General features: G+C 44.3%; 1 protein-coding gene across 3 annotated transcripts in view; it reads right to left on the bottom strand.

The window, feature by feature from the left end:
* Nucleotides 1-22,399, bottom strand: part of SPNS3 (SPNS lysolipid transporter 3, sphingosine-1-phosphate (putative)) — a 635,482-nt gene that overhangs the window by 560,832 nt on the left and 52,251 nt on the right. For all 3 annotated transcript variants that reach the window (XM_069614728.1, XM_069614729.1, XM_069614730.1), the window contains exon 4: nucleotides 14,177-14,328. In XM_069614728.1, the coding sequence (XP_069470829.1) occupies nucleotides 14,177-14,328 (152 nt within the window). The remainder of the gene's footprint in view (nucleotides 1-14,176; nucleotides 14,329-22,399) is intronic.

Raw genomic sequence — 22,399 nt, 5'->3', positions numbered from 1 at the left:
AAATTCATAATTTGTAGGCAGGTAGTTGTAACGTGAGGAAGAACAAACAAACGCACATGTCATTCAAGAAAGAAAGACAATTCTGCCTGATTAATAAGAGAAAAAGGATGTTGAACAATGCTTCACCCAGTAAATGGACAAGAGCACAGATGTTACCAGCCTCCTCACCTTAAAGAAATACGCTGCAACAACACCAGTGCCCTGCATGCAGAAAAAGAAAGGAGGGCCTACTAACGGGAAATATAGGTCTTTATACCATGACTTGTTGTCTTTCTTTGGCCTCTACAGGAAACCAGTAAGTAGTCGTCCATGGATGTAGCAGGAAATAATAGCAGCAGTGTTTCAGAAGGAGAAATGTGTTTTTTTGTTTTAGATTTTTTGTTTTGTTCTTTGTTTTCATTCTCTTTTGTTTAATGAAAAAAGGGGACAGTTATCCTCAATAGTATTAATAGTTTAACAAAGCATGCCTGGAGATGGCATTGGAGGTCATCACAGTGCGGAGTAAGAAAAAGTGTGGTGTGAGTATGTGAAGAAGGTGGGGCAAGCAAGTGCAAAATCACACATGTTGTGTGTGCTCTCTTGTTCCACATGCCACAGGAATGTAGAGGAGCAGGTGGGTGCCTCTTCTCTAGACCCACCCCCTTACCACTGCCCTACTGGAGTAGCAGACAAAGAGCTACAATTGGGAACCCATGCACGGGTTTGCGTGACATGTGCATACCGCATCAATTATATGAAACACATTATGTACTCAGACAGCCATTCAGAAGACAGCCTCACGTTGAGGAAATGGAAGGGAGTTACCAAGAAGGATGTCCATTGCCGAAGTGGCAGGATGGGCTATGAGAATCATGGACGAACTCTGAACAAAGTTCTGACGACACCAATATGATGTCATAAAGAAAATATATAAACCTAAGCCGAAACAATATGAAAATACTTAAGATTGACAATATAACAGACGCACCAAGAGAAACAGGTACCAAAAGCTGAAGTTATCGTGAAAATAAGAAGATGAAGTAATTTGCTGACCAACAACTGTAAATACACTGTAACGCAAGGTAAAAAAAAGAATATAGAAGCTTTCTAAAAAGAGGTATATATATATATATATAGATAGACAGACAGACAGACAGACAGACAGATAACCTTTAGGATGACCACTGTAGGAAAATGGATCACAGCCTATGTTCAGCTACCTCAAAATATGAACCTAGAATTTCAAATTGAAGAATTCATTAAGAAGCTGTTTTCATGTGCAGACAAAGGGAGTACTTTGGCCTGAAGTCAAGGAAGCTATTTCGAGAGATGAGTGCAAGGCACAAAGGAAGTCAAATGAACAGACCATATGCGTATGGCACATTTTTGTTAAGATTAGAAGGGCAAGGACATTTGCTGATGCTAAGTATTGGACAGCCACAAAGGCAAAAGCCTATGTGAGGTGGAGTGAGCAAGTCTAAAGGCCAGAGAGGGTTATGGCACCATTTAGTTAAATCAAATAGCAGTAATTGAGAGGCTGAAATGGACAACATTGTGGTCTCCTAGAATGCGATGTAGAACTCAAAACAAAGACTATTCATTAGAGCTTCAAGTTAAGATAGTGGTGTGCTCACACTCTCTTGAAGTCCCAGAACAGTGAGCAGACTACGAAGTCAACTACAAACGATAGACCCTGGCTAAGGATCTTGTCGATGACATATGATGACTAATTGGAAAAACAGAGAACAAGTTGACGCAGCTGGAACACCTAGGTTTAGTTCAGTTCATGTGCCGTCAAAACGAACCAAAAGTCCAAGGTTGTATAGGGGTTCCAACCAGTCAAATGGCCTGCCATGCACTTTCATATACAATATTGCAGTTATCAGCACGCTACCATATTCTCTGCTATAATCAGTATGTGACGCACGTAGAAGTAGCTTAGGGTGTGTCCTCAGACAAGGAGCAGCCAATGAGATATTAACACTTATATAATTCTATAAGTAGACATGTTACCCTAATCCAATCCCTCCCGGCGTTATGTTTTTATGAAATACCACCTAGGATGACATCATAAATGATGTATGTGAAAGTATATAAACTGCTTTCATAGCTGTCATATCGCCCTGCTTTCTTTCATTGAGATTAAAGCAGCATTTTACCATCTTTCTTTGGTCTGTCTGATTATTTGGTCTGTGATAATAACTGGTAATTCCATCTAGCAAAAAGAAGATGCTTCAAGGTGCTAGAGCACAGGAACATCCAAGCACAGGTGAGAATGTGATAGTAAACTAGGTAACAGAAGGGGCCAGAAGGTGGGAGCAGCTATTCCCCACAGGACACATGGTGTTATGCGCAGAAAAAGGAAGAGCATGCATTGCCATGATAAACAAAGAGGCTGCAAAGGTGGATTGAAGGTTCAGTGATTATAACAAAGAGTGAGCGGAAGGGGCCATTGGAGGATAATCAAAAGTGTTAGTAGGGTTTGCTGAGGAGGTAGCAGTGCTCATGAACAAAGAGAAAAAATGTGGAAGTATTGATGTCCAGGCCCTGGCCTGGAGTGATGATAATAAGGTACACTCACCCGATTTTCTTTATGTTTTAGATGGAACGTGACTGTCCACCTGGACAACAAGAGAGCATGTGCAGCGAGTGACTACGCATCAGATCCTGCGATTAAGGACGGTGGCCCTAAAACAAGTATCAACAGGCCTGTGGGGCCAAAGCACCAACCCAGCCCTCACCGAAATGTGGCAAGCAATGCCCCTGTACTCCCCACCCTCTTGTCCCTCACTTTAACATTGTCCCCTTGACTGACTAGCCTACTCCTCAGGATCCAGCTTTTCAAAGTGGGGCCCTCACATGAACTAAGAGGCCCCTGAACTTGCTGAAATTGCTACAAAGCAGCCGAGTGAAGAAGGAGCAGTGGACCGTGTGAGGAATCTGGGGGCGCCATCACTTCTTTCCCACGGATATCCTACTCTCAGAGGGCCAGGGAAAGGCCATTGCTATCGGATCCTGACCCTGGGGGTGGATATGTGAAGGAGGACTACCTATGTGGAGGAGACTTGGGCAGAGGAGATGAGGTAAAACCTCTCAAATTGTACGCTCTACTCCCAGACCTTTGTGGGCTACTGTAAGTCAGACCCCTATTTACTCATTGACATTCACTCTTACAAACACCACTTTGGTACTGGGACGAGGAAGAGGCAACAAAAAGAGACAAAATACTCTATAACCAACAATGTGCAGTCTAGTAGTCAGAGAGCCAATCAGCTCGGAGGGATGTTTAAATAACCGTGATGCAGCAAGAAGGAAGACAGTTTTGACTGTGGCTGTGGACACGAAAGGACCAAACCTCCCTGGGAAGCAGTGCAGAGGAAAGAGTAAGTGCCGGTGTGGCACAATGAGGAGGCTCGCCAACAGGAGCCATGGCAAGAACAGGCTTGGGGAGGTTGAAAGCAGAGGACAAGCTCTGGGGCATTCACAGATGGTGGCAAGCCAAACAAGGCTTACCAGAGCTCTTACCGAGAAACTGGGAGAAGTGCAGACCGCGAAAGCCTAAAGAAGCAAAAGAAAGCAAAGGCAAAGCAGACTTCACTGTAACCATTGCTATGGTCCACTGCGAGAGAAACCAAAGGCGCTAGAAGAGATACCGGTGAGTTCTGTGAAGTGGGAAAGGGACGCTGGGGCATATTGCAGGCGGCCTGTATAAAGAAATAGCAGAAAGTGGAAAAGCCTTAACCTGGCAGGGAAATAAACCAGGTTAACTTGGGAGAGCCATCTCCCGATAAACTGAAGCAAAGTAAATGCAAGTTACATTTCAAACAGAAGCATGCACTAGTTGAATACTGACCCGAATGAAAGTAAGCATTTTGAATAGTGATCTGAATGAAGGCAGTTTTGTGGAAACTTGTGAATATCAAAGAACTGTGTACTTTGAAAGAACAAACATTGGCCAAAGTCACATGAATATGAAGGAACTGTGAGTTTTGAGAGAACAAACGTTTGTAAGAGCAAGAGTATGTGAAAGTGCAACAAGGAGCTGGCCAATCCTGATACAGTCTCTACCTCTCCTGTCCCCTCCCAGGCACTCTGCACGACCCTGGCTTCTCATTTCATCTCTAAAACTCAGGACATACTGTCCACTCTCTCTGCTTCACCTCCTCCTCCCTCTAACGCCGCTCTTCCTCTGGCCCTTCTGTGGCCACCCCTCCTGCCTCCTTCTCTGCCTTTCCCCTGTTCTCCCCAGACGAGGTTTCTCTAAAACCATCAAGGACCACATTGACACCCTAGCTCCTGCTTTGGCTGACTTCTGCAACCACTCCTTCACCACTGGAGTCTTCCCTTGCCCCCTGTAGCACTCCCTTGTGCAACCTCTTCTTAAGAAACCCTCATCTGACCTCTCCTGCCCTGCCAACTAGCACCCAATCTCCATCACTCCTTTCCTGGGCAAACTCCTGGAAAAGCTGGCCATCTCCCGGCGTTATCTTCACACTGGATCTGTTGATTATCTTCATGACCATCACTCTGGCTTCAGAGCTGCCAGAAGCACAGAAACTGCTCTCCTGAACATCCGTGAAGACCTGCTCTCAAACCCTGACTCCAATACCCCCCGTGTCCTCATCTTAATTGATTTCTCTTCTGCCTTTGACACAGTCAACCATGCCATCCTGCTCAACTGTCTGTGTGATGACCAGGGTATCACTGATCAGGCCCTGGCGTGGCTGACCTCTTTCCTCTTTGTCCGACCCTCCCAGGTCCAACTTGGGTCTTTCCTCTCCTCTATCTCTATCTCTACCTGTAGTGTTCACCAGGGGTCTAACCTCTCTCCCTGGCTGTTGAAACCAATACCTGGCACTTCTTGCCCACTGCAGTGCCGCTCTCTGCCCCAACTTTCAGTGCTATGCAGACAACACTCAGCTCATTTTCAGGCTCCCATCCGCCACCTCTTCTCCTTCTCTCATCTCTGACTGTTTGTCCGCTATCCAGGAGTGGTGTGCCGGCAATGATCTCTGCCTTAATGTCAGTAAGACTGAGATACTCTTCATTGGCACACCTGCTCCCTCCTTTCCTATCGCTCTGTGGCCGGCCTCTCTTGGCCCTCTTCCTTCTCCCACCAGTGAGGCTAAAAACCTTGGGGTCATCTTCAACTCCACACTCTCCTTCTCTCCTCACATATCTGACATCACTAAGAAGTCACGCTACCAGCTGCACCTCCTCAGAGGTATTCTTCCTTTCCTCTCCTACCCCCAGAAGCTCACTGTCTCCAGAGCTCTGGTTATCTCTAGGCTGGACTACTGCAACAGCCTCTTTCTAAATCTGCCTGCTTCTACTCTCCGCCATCTGCAACTCATCCAAAACAGGACTGCAAGACTTGTCCTTGGCCTCAACCCAGGGATAGTATCTCTCCAGGACTGAAATCTCTGCACTGGCTCCCAGTGGCTGCGAGGATTATGTTCAAAACCCCCTGCATTGTCCACAAGGCCATCTGGGGCCTCAATACCTTCAATTCTTTCTTCCTGGATATCTTCCTTCTCGAGCTCTTCGCTCATCCGCCTCCAACCCCCTCCGGGTCAGTCGCTTCTGCAAGCAACGAGTTGTTGGTAGATCTCTTTCTTCGGCTGGGGCCTCCCTCTGGAACAGCATCCCTGCCTCCCTGAAACTTGAGGAGAACCATGTCTGGTTCCGGAAGCACCTCAAGACGTTCCTCTTTGCTTCTGCTTTCTCTATGCCTCCCCCTTACTGAACCCCTGACTAAAACGGCACTGGTTACCTGGCTACCCTGTGATCTCAGGCCCAAGTCCACGTCCCCGCCAGCTGCACACCTGCGCTGCCACCAGGGCAACCCCTGCACTTGAGGGCTGTTTCTGTATCCCTGCAGTACCCACCAGCTCTTGACACCTGATGTCTGCACTTACCCTTGCACTTGCCACAAGCTGGGCACACTTATACCTATTGTTTTTTTATTTATTCCATTTATATATTACTGTTGATCCTATGTACTGCACTGCCTCCTCCTCCTTTCCCTCCCGCACTTTCCCTTTCCCCCTCCCCTGCACTTGAGCGATCACAATGTCAGCTGGCCTAGTAAGATCATTGTCTCTGTCTTCCCTCTGTTCCCCTTCCCTTGCCTCGTCACGCCTTAAAATACCTGTGTATAGGCGCGTTATAAATGCCATATCATATCATATCATATCATGTGAATTGAAAGTGCAACATGTAAATGGTGGCAAACAAGTAATGGTAAAGCATCAAGAGGATATGAAAGGAGCCTAAACTAAACCCCACTGTAAAGTTGAAACAGTGGCACTGTACAGGTAAAGGAGAAGCAAGGAAAGGGTGTCGGTTGCATGACCTGTAATGGGTGGACCGTGTGGTCCAACAACTGCGCCTAGACCGAGGGCATCGAGTAAATGGAAAAGCCACCAGAAATACCTGCAACAGAGCATGTCGGTGAATCTAAAGGAAACCTAGTTTGAACTGCAATATAAGAATTGAACTTTGTGAAATTGTTGAAAGGCTTCAAGCCTTGGGGAAGGGAAACTCCTTTGGACTTTGTGAACTATCTTTGGGGAAGGGAAATCCTTTCCAACCAAGAGCTGAAGAAGCTTGGAGCTGTTATTCGAACAGCTGTGATTTTTTAAGCTGACATCCCTGCACATTGTATGCAAATAGGTGTGAGGGCAAGTATAGTTTTTAGACACAGACAGATATTTACTGACATAGACTATCTTTAGTTTCGTTAGTCAGGGAACTGCCACCTTAGCATAGGGCAAGTTGGGCCTTTTTCCAAACCTCATTTTGATTTAATAAAAGTATAAAGAGCAAACTTGAGATCAGTTGTCTGTGTCTACTTCATGATGTCTTTACAACTCACGGAAGGTGTTTGAACCTGATGCAGAGAAGGATGAACAGTTGATTGACAGAAGTGAAGACAGTGCAACAGAGTTTCAGCAGGGTGGCTGCTGGTTTTGGGGAATGGTACCCAGAGAGGGCTCAGTGTTTTGGGGTAGAATAAAAAGGACATTTCATTTCAGGTTAACCACTCTCCAGATTATGATGGAAAAAAAACAAAGGTGGTTGCCAAGAGTTGATTTCATAATGGATTGTTGGGTCCCCAAAAAATTGTCTGAATGTCATTGAAAGGCAGCCCTTTTTCTTGTGGCGGCAATGGTCACTCATTGCGCATGTCAACTGGGGTTTAATTATGTAAGGGGGTGGCAACAAGATGGAAGTAAATGATGACACTTTCTAAAAAAACAAAATAAGAAGGCCAATGATGCCACCCCTCTAGCAAGGAAGAACACTACATGCTTGGAGAGGCTATTTGTCCTTCAAGAATGCTCTCCGTGCCCCTCCAGAGTTGAATAAATCAATAATACACTGCTCACTGAATTCTATGGAGAGTAGGGGGGGCAGCATGTATTGATTGGGGAAAAGGAACAACAGATTACAAGATGGATGGATGTGGCGATCACAAGATGGATAGACGTCAGCAAAGTTGGCAAGGACAGAAAATGATCAAGCTTGATTCAAAGAGGTCTTCCTGTGTGAAAACTCTTAAACACGTGAAGAGAGGTAAATGTAGTGTCCACAACAGGGGACAACGTACAAGCTATGAAAATGAAACAGTGACATGAGAGTGACGTGTCGGATGATGTTATGATGCACATGCCATACACCTAGTGTGTCACAGATCAGGGAACAGGGCACTGCGCAGGAGGATACATGCACGACAGCACACAATATAGATGTGGTCCTGAGGTATAGATAACTAGGGAGGTGAGAGCACAAAGATTGTGAAGAATAATCACACGTGTAACAATAATAATTGTATATGTGTTTGTGTTTTGTTTTGATTTTTAGAACACATGTGTGCCGGTTTTATTTTGTGGCAGCTATGTACTTAGGATTTTGCTAATTGTCTATTTTTATAAGTATAGGTGGCGCATGATTAGGGCTTTTAGCTAGAGGTAATGGTAGGAGTAAAATAGGAGTCCACAGTTCGGCCATGTTCTGGAAGGCCACAGTTGGGAAAAACTGAGCAGTGAAGGTCAGGATAACACATGATGGTAAATTAATGTTGTAAGGGGAAGATTTTCTTAGGAAGACTATCATCCAGCTGGAGCCGCTGTGCTATGCACCTGAAAGCTCAAGCAAGGTTAGGAGGCCAGAAATTAATTAAATGTAGTCAATAATTCAATTTCCAGCATGGTGCCGTTATATTTTTCAGAGCAAAGTTGGCACACTCCAGGGGAAAAGATGGGGAGGGCTGGCAGGGGCTTTCCGGCGAGGGACAGGGAGCTAATCAGGAGGACAGGACTGCAATACTCATGGCCATGCTCACCTTGTGTTATCTTCAAAGAAACCACAGGGTCCAAATTAATTTGTAGCTGTTTATCTATTTGTTTGTTGGACTGTGCCAGCCTATCAGAGCAAAGAGGTGTTTTGCCGGTCAGAATAGTGATGTGACTCAGGGGTAGGATTATGACACCATAAAGGGGTGGTACAGGATTTTGTTCTAGCTAATGCATTTCCCCAACCAAAGATAACCAATGTATGTAACACTACAGGGTCTCAGGATGTTTCACCAATCATTTCTTTTGACCTGCCCCAAGGTGTGACTAAAGTGTTATGGACATTTTGTGGTTTTTCCATATAAAAGTAGTAACTGTAGTGGGCTGAGTTTGAGGACATTTCAACCAGTTGTGCTTGCAGGACTGCCTGAATGGCTTTTCTCCCAGCTATTGGGAGTTAATAAATGTGTGTTTTTTCATGTACAGTGTCACTCTTCTGTGGAGTACGTTTTGCACCTTTTTTCAGATTACTTATGTAACGTGTCCCTCTTTACACCAGGTCAAAAATTGGTCAGCCATTATGAATAAGGTTTCTAGCTAGCAGATAATGATACAATGACCTATGGCATCCAAAGCCGACAAGGGGTCGGACATGACCAAAAGAGCTGTATGCCCATCATCTGTGGCTGCCAAAAACAATGGCGCCATGCACTGTACACTGAGTAAAGACAACGAAGGAGAACATAATGAGCTCCAGTGAAACTAATTAACCTGAATATACATATTGAAGGTTCCAAGTAGAGGTTCCAGGTAAGTGTTGCTCCTGCTCCATGATTATGAATTGATTTAAGGTGATTTAAAACAATATAGATGTGCTGATGTCGACAATTTTCTTTTTGTAGGTGAAGTCCTCGTGTAATGAAGAATGTTTTTTTTAATTGACACACCATTGAACTGTGAAGAAAGGAGTATAAATAAAGTGTGTTTAATGTTGATGTTTGTCCTCATGCAGACACGATTGTAACAGAGGGGCTACCATCGAGTGAGGATAGACCCTGAGAAAAATGGGACGAAACACAGATGTGTCGACATGAATATCATCCTTCATTGTACAGTGAGGTCAAAAAAGGATCAGTGGTTTAAGATGTTCACATGCACACCATACCATTTGAAGATGGGCTGGAGTGCATCCATAAGTGTTAAATTGTCTTGCATTTGATTGGGAATTAGGCGGCTGGTGCTGACAGTTTGATGTGGACTGTTTTGCGGTTTAGATCTAAACATGTACAATTACGAAATAAGAGGCTTGAAATATTTATTGTATTGAGCTAGAGTATTGAAATCACTCACGTACTAACCCCTACATCACTTAAAGTCTTTATGATGTTTTATTTTTTTTTAGAGGAATTAGGATGAATATATATTTTTCAATTGTAATTAATCATTAATAAATTGTTAAGTTTGATGCTGTGAAAGTATTTGTCATGTGTAAGTAGGGCTAGTAGCAAGGAGGAAGGAGCAGAAGTGAATAATTTTTTGATAGTACTTCTAAATAGGTGCTGTTTTCTATCGAGCATCATCAGTGGCTGCGAAGATGTCATCCCAAACTGGCACAGGTTCAGTGCCATGCAAAGGTTGCCAACTGGATTGAATAGGAGGGACTTCATTTCACCGATATGCCAGGGTTAGTGGACGTGACATTACATGACCCTTGACCTCCGATGACATCACAGGAAGTGATATCAATTGATCCCACCCCCAAGTCACATCACAGGAAGTGATGCCACATGACCTTTAGATGTGTCTAACACCCATGTTTCCAGGCACTCTCATTTCAGCCAGATATCAAAACCGTGGCACAGAGGGAGGCATGATTTGTACGCGATCACACATTTGGGGAATGTCATTTTCCAGATTCGACGTGGGGCCTATATGTAAAACATACATAATGCAGTACTTCTAACAGGGTAACCAAAATCTCTAATGCAGGCTACAGCTAGTGTATGAAACATCCATAAATCAATGGACACACAAGTACCCGTTATCTACAGCATTGAAGAGTTAGACAAGTCAAAAAAGCACTGATCTGGGGAGACATGTGCTATCTGTTTACCCAGCAGCAAAATACTGCAGTAGCAAGGCCTGAAAATTAAATAATTAAGCAATAATTCCCTGGTTATAAGGGTATCTATGAGTCGGCTACCACTACATAGAAGAAACTGATTGTGCTGATGTAAGCTGAAGTCATCTGTCTCTGTCTGCATTTATCTTTAAGTTATGTGACAAGCAAACACATGTTGTCCCCCACAACCCAGAGCTGAACATAACACCTTAATGTCCTAGACTTTGTTACATGACTCTTTTTCAAAATATTTTACCGAGGTAAGGTGTGGGGATGGCAGCTGCACTTCCCTCAAGATTGGGGCTCAATGCATCTATGATTTTCAGAGCTCTATGTGCGAGGTGCATTATTCAATGACCCCTCCCCCCACGGGAGCCCACGAATGAAGCTTCCTCAAAGCCCTTTCCAAGAAGGAGTTTGAGTGGGGCGGAGTGGGTCACTTCATGGCTCTCTCACTTCTGATACTCTGTGTCTAGCACTTATTTTCTTAAACAGTGTTGCACCAAAGCAGGGTCCTGGTGGAGTTTGCGGCTACTCTCAGTGAGTTCAAGTTGAGCAGAGCCCAATCAGTGGCATAGCACAAAATGTGGGGGAAGGGGGCACTGCGAGCCATGCTGAGGGCTTACCCCCCTCAAGCTCCTTAACAAAGCACAGGGCACGCCACACCCTGCGCCGGCCCGGACCACCACATGTGTGAAATGTGCATGGAGATTATGCCGCTGCAAGGGCATGCACGACCCCAAGTGAAAGCTGTAAATATGTTTTTTAATCAAAGCTTAAATGTTTCACCTAGCATAGAAAGAAGGGGCGGTGTATGGTCCCCAAATCTACCTGCCACCAGTGGTGGCTGGTGAGTTGCTGTATTGGTGGGTGTAACTATTTGCCACAAGTATGCGATTCCAACCAAGCGTAGCGAGGTGGCATGAACTAATGAAAACAGGTTTGGGGTGGGGTCGGGGGATTCTTACCCTGCCATGAGAACATTTTTTGAATCATGGGTTAAATTGGTGCATTGTACAGCACACTTTCTTTGAACATTTGGGTAAAAGGCTTGCCAGTTTGCAATCAGTTTTGTAGGGTGTAGGGTAACTCATGAAAAAAGTACAATAAATGCAAGTCACCAAAGGTGCACAGGCACATTTCCCAATGTATTGTCATGCCTGTCCCTTCAATATATGCTAGTATAAAAAAACATGTTCATGCTGGCTGTGCCCATACATTTCCATCCTGGCTCCACCAACATATGCTAGTATTCCATATAAGAACATACTCATGATCGCTTTGATATTTTTGTATAGTATGATTACTGGCACTAGGCACAAAGCTGGCTTGGCCAATATATGCCAGTACTCCTATATAAGAAAATACTCCTGTTGGTTTGGCCATTAAAAGGGACACGTCACAATAAGAAAACATGTCCAAACTGGTTCGAATTTAAGCCAGCCTAGACCCATAAGAACACTTATCATAGTTGCTTCATCATAGATGCTCAGTTAATAAAAAGCTGTGCTACAGTAAGAAATACACAGGCCACTACACCAAAACATCAGTCTAGTAAGCTAATACTACTTATCATGCTTGCCTCATCAAAGATGCAGAGTAATAAATGTCATGTCACAGTAAGCAATGGCTAGGCTGGCTGTACCAAATTGCCAGTCTAGCCAGGTAATAATACACATGACCTTGTTTTTCCCTGAAAATACCAGTAAAATATGCAAAGTCAATAAAGGATGTGTCCAAGATGCTCTAGTGATCCCCAGTCTCCCAGGGCCTTACACACAGGCATGCACCCACCCACCCAGAACATTCAAACACACACTATCACATTGCTACTCATTCCCCCACCAGTCACTCACTCATACACCTTCCTTTACATCCACTCTCGCTGCGTTCTCCACACAGGCACACACCCACCCAGAAAATTCAAACATGCACACTATCACATTTATTCTCATTCACCTACCACTCACTGACCCATAGCACATGCATGCATCTGATCAGCACATCACACATGCAAAATACACAGCAGATACAGAAAAAATACTTCTTACTTGTTTTTCTAGCTTTGGTCCATCACTCCAGGCCACCCCCGGCTCCTCCGTGCTGCTCACGAACAGGAACCAGGAAGCTGGAAGAGCATCCTGGTTCCTGTATATGAGCCGCGAGCAAGCCGGAGGAGATGGGGTTGGAGCTGAACGTGGCATGTGTCATGTGCCACATGTGATGGACAGCTTCAACCCCTACTGAGCGCTTCCTTCTCACGCTGCAAGCCCTGGCCCAGCCTTCATCTGATGTGTGAGGACTGGCCTGGGGCCCTCAGAACTGTTTGTTTTTAAATACAGGGGTAGCAAAGGAGACTGTAGTGGTTGGAAGGGAGACTGCATGGGTAGCAAGGGAGAACATAAGGGTTGCGGCTGTGACCCCTGGTGACCCCCAAATGACATCCCTGTTGAAGAAGACCCAAATACAATGTTGCTGAACAAATATTTGGAGTTAATCTATTACAAATCATTCTATTATCTTAGCAATAATGCAGACCTCACAATGGAGTGAGCGTTACTCCACTCTGTAGAACCTAGGGTGGCTGAAAGATCTCCAGATGTGCAAAACCTGTGTTGGCCAGTAAAGCAGAAACAGAGAGAAGAGGTAAAACTTTAGGACCTATGCGGCCGAGCTAAGAAGGCCAAGTAGATGAAGGGAGCCCGCAACCCAGACTCCAGCTGGGGCCACCACTATAGTAATATTTGAGTGTTAAGCCGGTTAGGGACTCTAGACCAGACCATGGTGGCAGTAGCCAGCCACCACCCCAAATAAAGAAGTCTTTTGCACAATTATGAACTGTGACAATGTCCTCTGCTTTGCTCATAGGGAGAAGGGTGGGGTGAACATGGGGGCCAGAGATGCAGGGCACGCAAGTCATACGGGAGGATACTCTAGTTAACACCACCCCATCCGGACTGTGTGGCAGGGGGTTGTGACCAAAGGGTAACCCATGGCAATAGCCATAAAGATCGACTCCTCCCACAAGAGTCAGCTGGTAATATCACCGCCCAACAGTTCAGATAAATGGTGAGCAAGAGGAAATGGCGCCTCTGCACGCAACGACTTGCTAGTTGTTTGCCAGGTATTTACAAATGAGCCCCCGCACTGCAGTCTTCTCATGCAATCACACACTATGATAATCCACGATGAAGGGTGGTCTCTGAGAAGGGGTGGTTAGTGCAACTACAAAAGGTGTGGGTGGGGGAGGAAGGGGTGTTTTAGAGCGTAGGTGCAGGTAGGTACACCCTGGCTGCTTTTAGGGGTTTGGGATAGGTGGGCATTGAAGGATAGGACTGGCAGGCACATGTTGTTTTTTATGGGAATTAAACAATTTGAATGCATTTTTCATACGACAAAGGTAATAGATATTTAGATGTTTTTGTATTTGACATTTTCCAAGCTTTTATTTTCACTTAATGCTTTGTGGATATTTAGGGTACTAGATCCTGTATGCAGGAACAGCTGCTAATAGCTACCTGTCAAAGATGTAGCAGTGAATGTCCAATTGCACCACAGCACAAGGACCAGGTGCGACTGTTGCGACTGAAAGAGACCTGAAAGCGTCAACCTTATCAAAGACCAACAATCATGAAGACACCTTGGGGAACATATTAACAATACGGCTGCATCCTTCTCCTGCAATGAAAGAGCATTCTCAGAGGATCAGACTGAAATGTCCCCTCCTTCACACTGGCAGTCTCCCAATACCCATTAAAAGAAAGACCCAAATACCAACCTTCCAGCTGGGATGAAAACATAGAACACACCCAGTATCCTGGTCCTTTTGTCTTTCACGAAGAGATCTCCGATGATGGTGGGAGCTATGGTTGAGAAGCTGGCCTCGCCGGCACCTACCAAGCCTCTGGTAAGAAAGAACAGCCAATAGTACTGCAGGAGGAGGGAGAAAACATTTTGGGAAGCATGAACAACTCGTGTAAATCAGACCTTCTTGAACTCATACACTGTGCACTGTATGTAACTCAGTGTTTTCTAATCAGCATTCCAAAGACGTCCCTGCACATTTTCAGTTTTGTTTTACTTTCTACCTTTTCTACTAGGCCCAGCCTCTCCCTTAACTCTAGTTCTAATTTTAATTCTATTAATTAGCAGTCCATTGTTCTATGTAAAATTTAGGTAGGTGGGCAAGAAACCATTATATAGGTGTCCTTACGGCTTCCAGACACATACTGTATTGCCACCATTTCACAATCACCCATCAGAACCGAATCCAAATGAACTGAAAGCTTACTATCAAAGTTCTAGCATACAAACTTGGATACAGGTTTCATAAACAGTGGTCGGCCATATTGCATTATGCGAAAAATAAAGTGCTGCCCACTCATTATGAGTTTTAACTGTGGTGCCAAGTATTAAAGGATTCTGGATTCCAGATTTTGGGATTTTTCGAAAGTTTTTGGTAGGCCCTGTGTCCCTAGGAAGCCAGAGCAATCAGCCACTGTGGCACATATTAACTGCGTGCAAGGCCATTGGCCAAGTGAAGGGGCCAAGTGACCTTGAGGGCTTCCCCATACTACCTGACCAATTTGATAAGTCATGCTTGAAACCTGCTATGCAGCACTGCCTTGATGCCCCTGGGCTTAGTGTGCATTATAAAAGAGAAAAATGAATCCATTAAGAAACCCCGCTGCATCTTTTGTTTTGCAATACCGACATCAAATCATTTCTTATACCCAATGCATTAAAAGCAAATTAATAATTGTTTATTTTACATGACTATTCATATGTGTTTCCAACAACGGGCGAGCTATTGATGCATATGTTTTGTTATGTTAAGTTATGGTGACTTATACCACGCACCACCACCACCCAGGGGCAGTCTCCAGGCGCTCAGTGGACGATCATGAGTGAAGGACGACTAAAAGCTTCATCCGACGACTTGCTGATACCACCAAAGCGAGAAACAGATTGCAATGTAGTATCAAAGAAATGTGTTTATTTATGCTAAATATGGGAGATTGATATATAACAACAATCCAGGACTGATATACCATGCTGTATGTTATCTCCTTCTTACAGCATCCGTGCCAAGTGTCACCTCTATCAAGACAAAGAGGTTGGGCTGCGCCAGCTACACTGCAAGCCATTGGCTATGACAGAATGACGAAATGAAATATGATGCTGGAATACACTTAATGCCCAGACAGTGGTTATGCCGGGTACATGCTACAGCCTCCCGGACAAAATTGGCCAATATTGTCCGAGAGGCTGTAGCATGTACCCGGCATAACCACTGTTTGGGCATTAAATGAAAGCAATGTCTGGTACCTAACCTGGAAGTAACTCTGCAAGAATTACTTCCAACAAAATATTTGAAATAAAAAAGTGTACAGATTTCTTTTTGGCTGATTTCCAAATAAGTTACTAGATAATTAAAAGTAATCTCCAGATTTAAGTCAGCAGCAAATTGGAGTTACTTATAATAACTTCTCTGTGAATTGAATACCCTGTTTCAGGTACATCCAGGAGTAAGATAAAGTTACTTCTAGTAACTCCTTTGTGAACCGAGTAGCCCTCTGCAGGTTTAAGTCAGGAGTAAGTCACTTACTCATAGTAACTTCTTTGAGAATAGAAGAGCCCTCTTCAGGTAAGTCAGGTGGAAGATACAGTTACTTCTGGTAACTTCTTTGTGAACCGAGTAGCCCTCTGCAGGTTTAAGTCAGGAGGAAGTCAGAGTAACTCATAGTAACATATTGGTGAATTGGGTTAGGTAGAGACAATCAATGTTTCTGAGGATGGAGTGGAACAAGTAATGAAACAAGCAAGGCTTGCCAGGAAAGTGTTGTCTTTAGTGCCTTCCTGAATTTTGTGCTTATTTCAAACTTCAGGCACCGAAAAATCAATCATTTAGAATCTACAGCTTTTCTTCCAGCTAGTAGGCAAGCTCAGAAATGTGGCCAAGCTGTTTAATGGTTCCTCTTTGGGATGTAGTGTGAAACCCTGTAGGGCATGTCTTTAAGGACAACTCCCAGTAGACTCTGTGGATGTTCAGAAATAGTTAGCACTTGATTGTCCCAAAGTATTCTACTTCCATTCTTAAATATTGGAAATAATTTGGCACGGCTAATTTGTCAAGGATCACAATGCATAAAATTCACGTTTTGTCTTACATTATGCTTGTTTTGCTGTTGGAAGTTGCAGACAGGCAGCCGACAGACTTTTTAAGACTTGAATGTTGCATTCAACCATTGCAATTATCAAAATGTTGGGAAATAAAATGGTATATAAACATGGCTTTTCTTGCGTGCTCTATCCAAACAGCGCTACCAATGTCGCTGATGCGATGCCCCTGCAAGACTTGAACTATTGAAACACTTGTGTATAGGCGCATTATAAATGCCATATCACATCATTAGTAGTAGAAGTAGTGATAATGTTGATAGCCAAAGTATTTATTTGGTGCAAAAATATTTACTGGAAAATCCAGTTCAAGACTACATAAAATAGAATGCAAAACATTAAATTACAATACAAATACAAAAATATACAATAGATAAAATTCAACAGCTAAATATCTCACCAGTGTGGTCAATTCTTTGTGGGATTTAGTAACCCAAACTGTACATTGTAGTGGTATTGCAAATCATTGAGTAGTTCCATATCCATATTGAGGAACAAGACCGCGGGCATTCCATTACTAAATTTCCGTAGCAACTTGCAATTTGTTTATCATGCACTGTAGGGAATGTTTTATTTCTTATCATGCATGAGATTGTTATGTTTGTTTTTCCCTTTTATATTCCCAGGTCCTGGATTCAACATTGTGACGGTGGAATTATTTGCGACATGACTCAAAAGTGGCATAAACATAATAGAGACTTTGTTAAAAGTTCAATTTAATATGGAAGCTGTCTGCACTGTCCTATTCTAATTTTGATCCAGGGAGTGCCAACTACCTGATCTGCGTTCCAGGATCAAGCAGGACACGGGGCTTAGTTGCAGGGCTTGGCCCTGGGGTCTGCCTCCCTTCCATTAGCTGCTTGCAAGAGTATTGGCGTATGGAGCCTGACTGCAATAGGCCTCACCCATGCCAGCCTGACAGAGAGACATGCTGCTCCGACTGAACTGCTCTTGGTACCACCTTTTGATAGTATATATAGAATAAGGTGCCCATGTGATCCTGCTGAGCGCTCCACCTGTTAATAGGCATCAGAAAACCTCCAGTGTGAGGCGGCAGTACTTACTGATTACCTGACAGTTTTCACCTTCTGCACCAATCACTAATAAGCCACCCACAAAGCCCCAGAATTCTGAGCTTCCCTTCTTAGGGCGCATCCACCCTAACAACCTTCTAGTCACCGTGAACGGACACACAATGTGCACCTTTGCATAGGTCTTTGAGATGGTTCTATGTCGTTTTGCCGACAGGAGTTTTTTCCATGGAAGCCCCTCCCTACCCGTTTTATCCCCTTGCCTCGCTCTCTATATTTCGATGAGTTTTTTAGATGGAATATCAACGATGTAGCAACGCAATACCTTTGAGATCCTTAGTCAATGTTCTTTCAAACCCTGGGTTCAACCACAGCTGACTGCTCTTTCCGAATCAGTCTGGGAGTAGTGCAGTCTGGAAAGACACAACTCTGTTGTTCTATGCATATTCTAGTTGCTATAGAAATCCACCTTTTGCACCAAGAACACTAGTGGGAAGTGCACCTCACACAGAGAGATGTCAATGAAAGATCTTATTCTGCACTGTTGACACCACTGCTTGAATCTAATGAGATCCTCAATAATTAGATACCGTAAACCCCATGTGGTTTCTGGTTAGAGCTTCTGCTACAACAGTTAAGCTAGAAAGTAAGTCTGGGTTGTTTCTATTTTCTGTCAATTCTTAGTATGTGTGTGTTGAAATTCATTAATTAAAAAAGCTTGTTCTTCTTTAACATACTGTACATTTGGCAAATCCTTTTTTCATTGGTTTCTCCGACTGTTGTGCTATACTGTATCGTGCACGGCCTCGCCACCTCCAACGTAAACCAAGGAAGCATTGGGGTTTCCATTGGCCAAAGTAAGTGAACCTGTCTGAATTCGGGGTGCAGAAGGCAAATGCATCTTTGTGACCACTAGCAGCCCCCTATTTGTTATTACCTTCAGAGAAAAGAGTGACACTGGTTAGATAGCCTAAGGGGTTAATGCTTAGCATGAAATAACATGTTACATGTCAGGTTTGAATGATACAGGTGTAAATGGCAACTGAGCTGGCTCGACCCCTCACCTGTTCTAGGGTTGACAAAACGAGTACCATTCGCCAGAGTAAGGAGTAACAGCCTTTACAAGTACCAGTTGTGGATTATACAAGACGAGATGGTGGTAGGTTGGTTTCCCAACTCCTGCTCCGCCAGTTTTTAAAATCAGGCTTTATGACAGTGATGACGTTAAGCCAGAAATATCGAACATTGAGCGCCTTCTCCCTGGGATTCGGAACTTGTCCCTGATAGGCGGAAATCAACACGTCAAAAACCAGTCACTTCAGTACATGTGAGCCCATGCTCTCTTCTAGGCAAACTGTCGAGTGGGTATACCCCGTCCCCAAAAAACATAGCTGGGGTTCTTTTTTGCAGTGTCTAATGACACGCTGTACGACTATATTTTACGACTTTTATTCAGTAGAATTAGGATATTGTTAAATACTTCGACAAAATTACCGCTTTATCGCATAGGCGGAGTTGATCTGAAAAAAAATGAGAGTTTTAACCCAGTGTCTTTATGTCCGTCCCATAAATTTTAAATACGGATTTGTTTAAATAAATATAATAGCGGTACATTAACATATATCTGGTCAAGAACGCACAGTCGTCTCCTCCAGAATAAACTTTGCAGAACACTATACTTGGAAGGATTTGCCGGCTCAGATTTTGAAAATGATTGTTTGTCATCTGCTATTGGACACCTGCGACTAGTCCTCAATGTGGGGGGTCACAGGAAATGATGGGCCTTATGGCTGCACCAGAATATAGGGCAAGCTTGCGACACAGATGCCACAGCCCCGCACATAGCAAAACAAATACATTTCAACTGCTATCTGGCAAGCGAGCAGGGTGAAAATAATAGAGCCAGGTTTGTTCCAGATACTCCTATTTGGGACAACCCAAATGCATCATCTACACTCTCACCTGGTGATGCAGAGGGGAGAAGGGCAGAAACTAAAAGAATCCCGAACCTGAACGATGAGGTCCTTATCTAGTTTTCTGGGTGCTCTTGGACCCATCATCTATATTTGTTTTTCATTAAACACCGCTAGGGAGTTTATTAAATGCAAATAGATGCAATAACGTGTAATCCCTGGTTCTTTACTTGATTGCCTGCTTCAACTGTAAAAAGGGGAGTTATCCAATACCTATCTGATGTTGAAACTGGATATAGTACATTTAGTCACATTGAAATCCACAAAAAGTGGCCATTCGGTGGGCTACTGTGTTTTGAGGAGCCAGACAGGTTTCCAGTCCCGTTAGGAAGGAATTTGAGATTTGTTCCATTCTTTTCCTAGTACAGGTTATATTATATTCCTGATCGAGTCGACGGGCAAAGTTTAACGAAAGTACTCCTGTTCATGTTGATCTTGTGGATTAGAAACTGGCTCTTCAGAAAATATTTGCATTATCTAACTTCCCATAGCAGACCTTTGGGATAATCTTTCTCTAGAGTATCATAGTATGATTGGCCCTCACTCAGACTTTAAGGTTTCATTAGGATTCCTTGGAATGGACCCTAAGTTACAGTTATCTCTGGTTTCATGGGTTTCCCTTTGTGTTGGTTCTTTGGTCGCTCTGTGCTTGATTACTTCTAATTGGAAATTCACTCGGTCTCCTCCTCTTAAGGACTGGAGAAGAAAGATGAAACAGGTTTCCCCTTGCTGCCCCAGAACCATCAAGGACAACATTGTCTATCTTGCCCCCGCTCTTCCTGATTTCTGCAGTCACTCTTTAACTACTGGGTGTTTCCCCTCCTCCCTTAAGCACTCCCTTGTGCGCCCCCTCCTGAAAAAACCTTCAGCAGACCTTCCTTGGGAAACTCCTGGAGAAGTTGGCCTTCCCCCAACTTACCTCTCACACTGAACTTGTTGGTGGTCTCCACGACCATCAATCTGGATTCCGAGCATTCAGAGGCACCGAAACTGCTCTGAAGAACTGCTTGCATCTCTGGATTCTAACTCTCCAACTGTCCTCATTCTACTTGATCTCTCCTCTGCCTTTGACACGGTCAAACACTCCATGCTCATAAAATGGCTCCATGATACCCTGGGTATCTCGGAAGTGGCACTGGACTGGCTGACCTCCTTCCTAACCATCAATCCATCCCAGGTTATTCTGGGCAGCTTCTCCTCGCCTACCTCCTTCTCCACCTGTGGTGCCCCCCAGGGCTCCAGCTTCCAGTGCTTCACAGATGACACTCAACTCTTCTTCAAACTTCCTGCTGACTCTCTTGCTTCTTCCATCATCCTGGACTGCCTATCTTCGATCCAGTCCTGGTGCACTTCCAATGATCTCTGCCTCAATGCCAGCAAGACTGATATCCTTACAATTGGAACCCCTGCTTCTTCTTTCTTCCCCTCACTCTAGCCATCCACTATAGGCTCTCCCCCGTCTCCTTCATCCAAAGCCAAAAACCTTGGAGTCATCTTCTACTCCTCTCTCTGCTTCCTCCCTCACATCCAGGAAATTGCCAAGAGGTCCAACTTTCAACTCCTCCTTCTCAAAGGAATTATCCATTTTCCCACTTTCCCCCAGAAGCTCAATGCTACCAGAGCTTTGGTTCTCTTTAGGCTTGGCTTGACTACTGCAACATCCTACTCTTGAATCTCCCCTCTTCCTCTCTACGACCCCTCCAGCTAATCCAGAATAGGGCAGCAAAACGTATCCTTGGCCTCAAGCCAGGGACCGCATCCCTCCTGCCCTAAAAACTCTTCAGGCGCTCCCGGTTGCTGAATGGATTAAATTTGAATCCCTCTGCATCGTCCACAAGGCTGTCTGTGGCTGGGGACCACGCTATGTGTCACTTGCTATCACTAAATATTCTCCCTCTGGACCTCTACGTTCCTCTGGTACCAACACTCTGTGTGTGAAGCGTTTTGCTAAACAGAGGGCCAGAGGAGGATCTCTTGCTTCAGCAGGTTCCCTCTTGTGGAACAGCCTCCCCATCCTCTTCATCTTGAGCCGGACGTCCTCAAATTCCAGAAGCTCCTCAAGACTTTCCTTTTTATTTCCCCCTTCCCTTCTTCCCTCCTCTGCTAACCTCACAGTCGCTTCAATTGGTAACCAGGGCCTTTATATGTCTTCTGGGACCTGGCCTCCCACACCCAATCACCTCAGCTTCTGCCTAAACACAGCACTTGCCTCGGCACCCACCGGCTTACCCCCCTGTAGGCCTGCACTTACCCACGTATTGCAACTCAATGCTCCCCTGCACTTACTATACTTGGCACATACATCTGCTGTTCACCCACAAGCACAGACATTCCACACTTACTCCCACTCCCTCGTCCTCTCTTCTCTCCCTGCATTTGCACGTTCTGTATTCGCACAAGGCATAGTAAGTTTGCCTTTATCCTCCAGTGTATATATTGTTTCAATCCCATGTACCTTCCCTGTTGCCATGTGGGTGCTTTGAAACACAATTCACTTGTTGTATAAGCGACTACCAAATGCACAATAACTAAAATAAATACATGTTATGGATCTGGAAAAGCGGTTTTATAAATCGAATCCGCTAAGTGAAGAGTTAATTAAATCCTAATTGATTTAGTCATACTATATTTGGTAGTAGGCTTGTGTTTTGAATCTTCTGGTTTTGAATGTTGAAGTGCTTCGACTTGATTGCTCTGCATTTGGTTTTTCCTTTTTCTGATGCAGCATTTCAAAAACAAGGCTATCAATTCTGTTTTAGTGTTCTCAATATTAGCAGCTAGGTGGTGTGGCAGAGCCAATCAGATGGCTCAGAATGA

The sequence above is a fragment of the Ambystoma mexicanum genome, chromosome 9, assembly GCF_040938575.1.
Source record: "Ambystoma mexicanum isolate Mex_15411 chromosome 9, UKY_AmexF1_1, whole genome shotgun sequence".
NCBI lineage: Eukaryota > Metazoa > Chordata > Amphibia > Caudata > Ambystomatidae > Ambystoma > Ambystoma mexicanum.
This window is presented reverse-complemented; position numbering and strand designations above follow the sequence as displayed.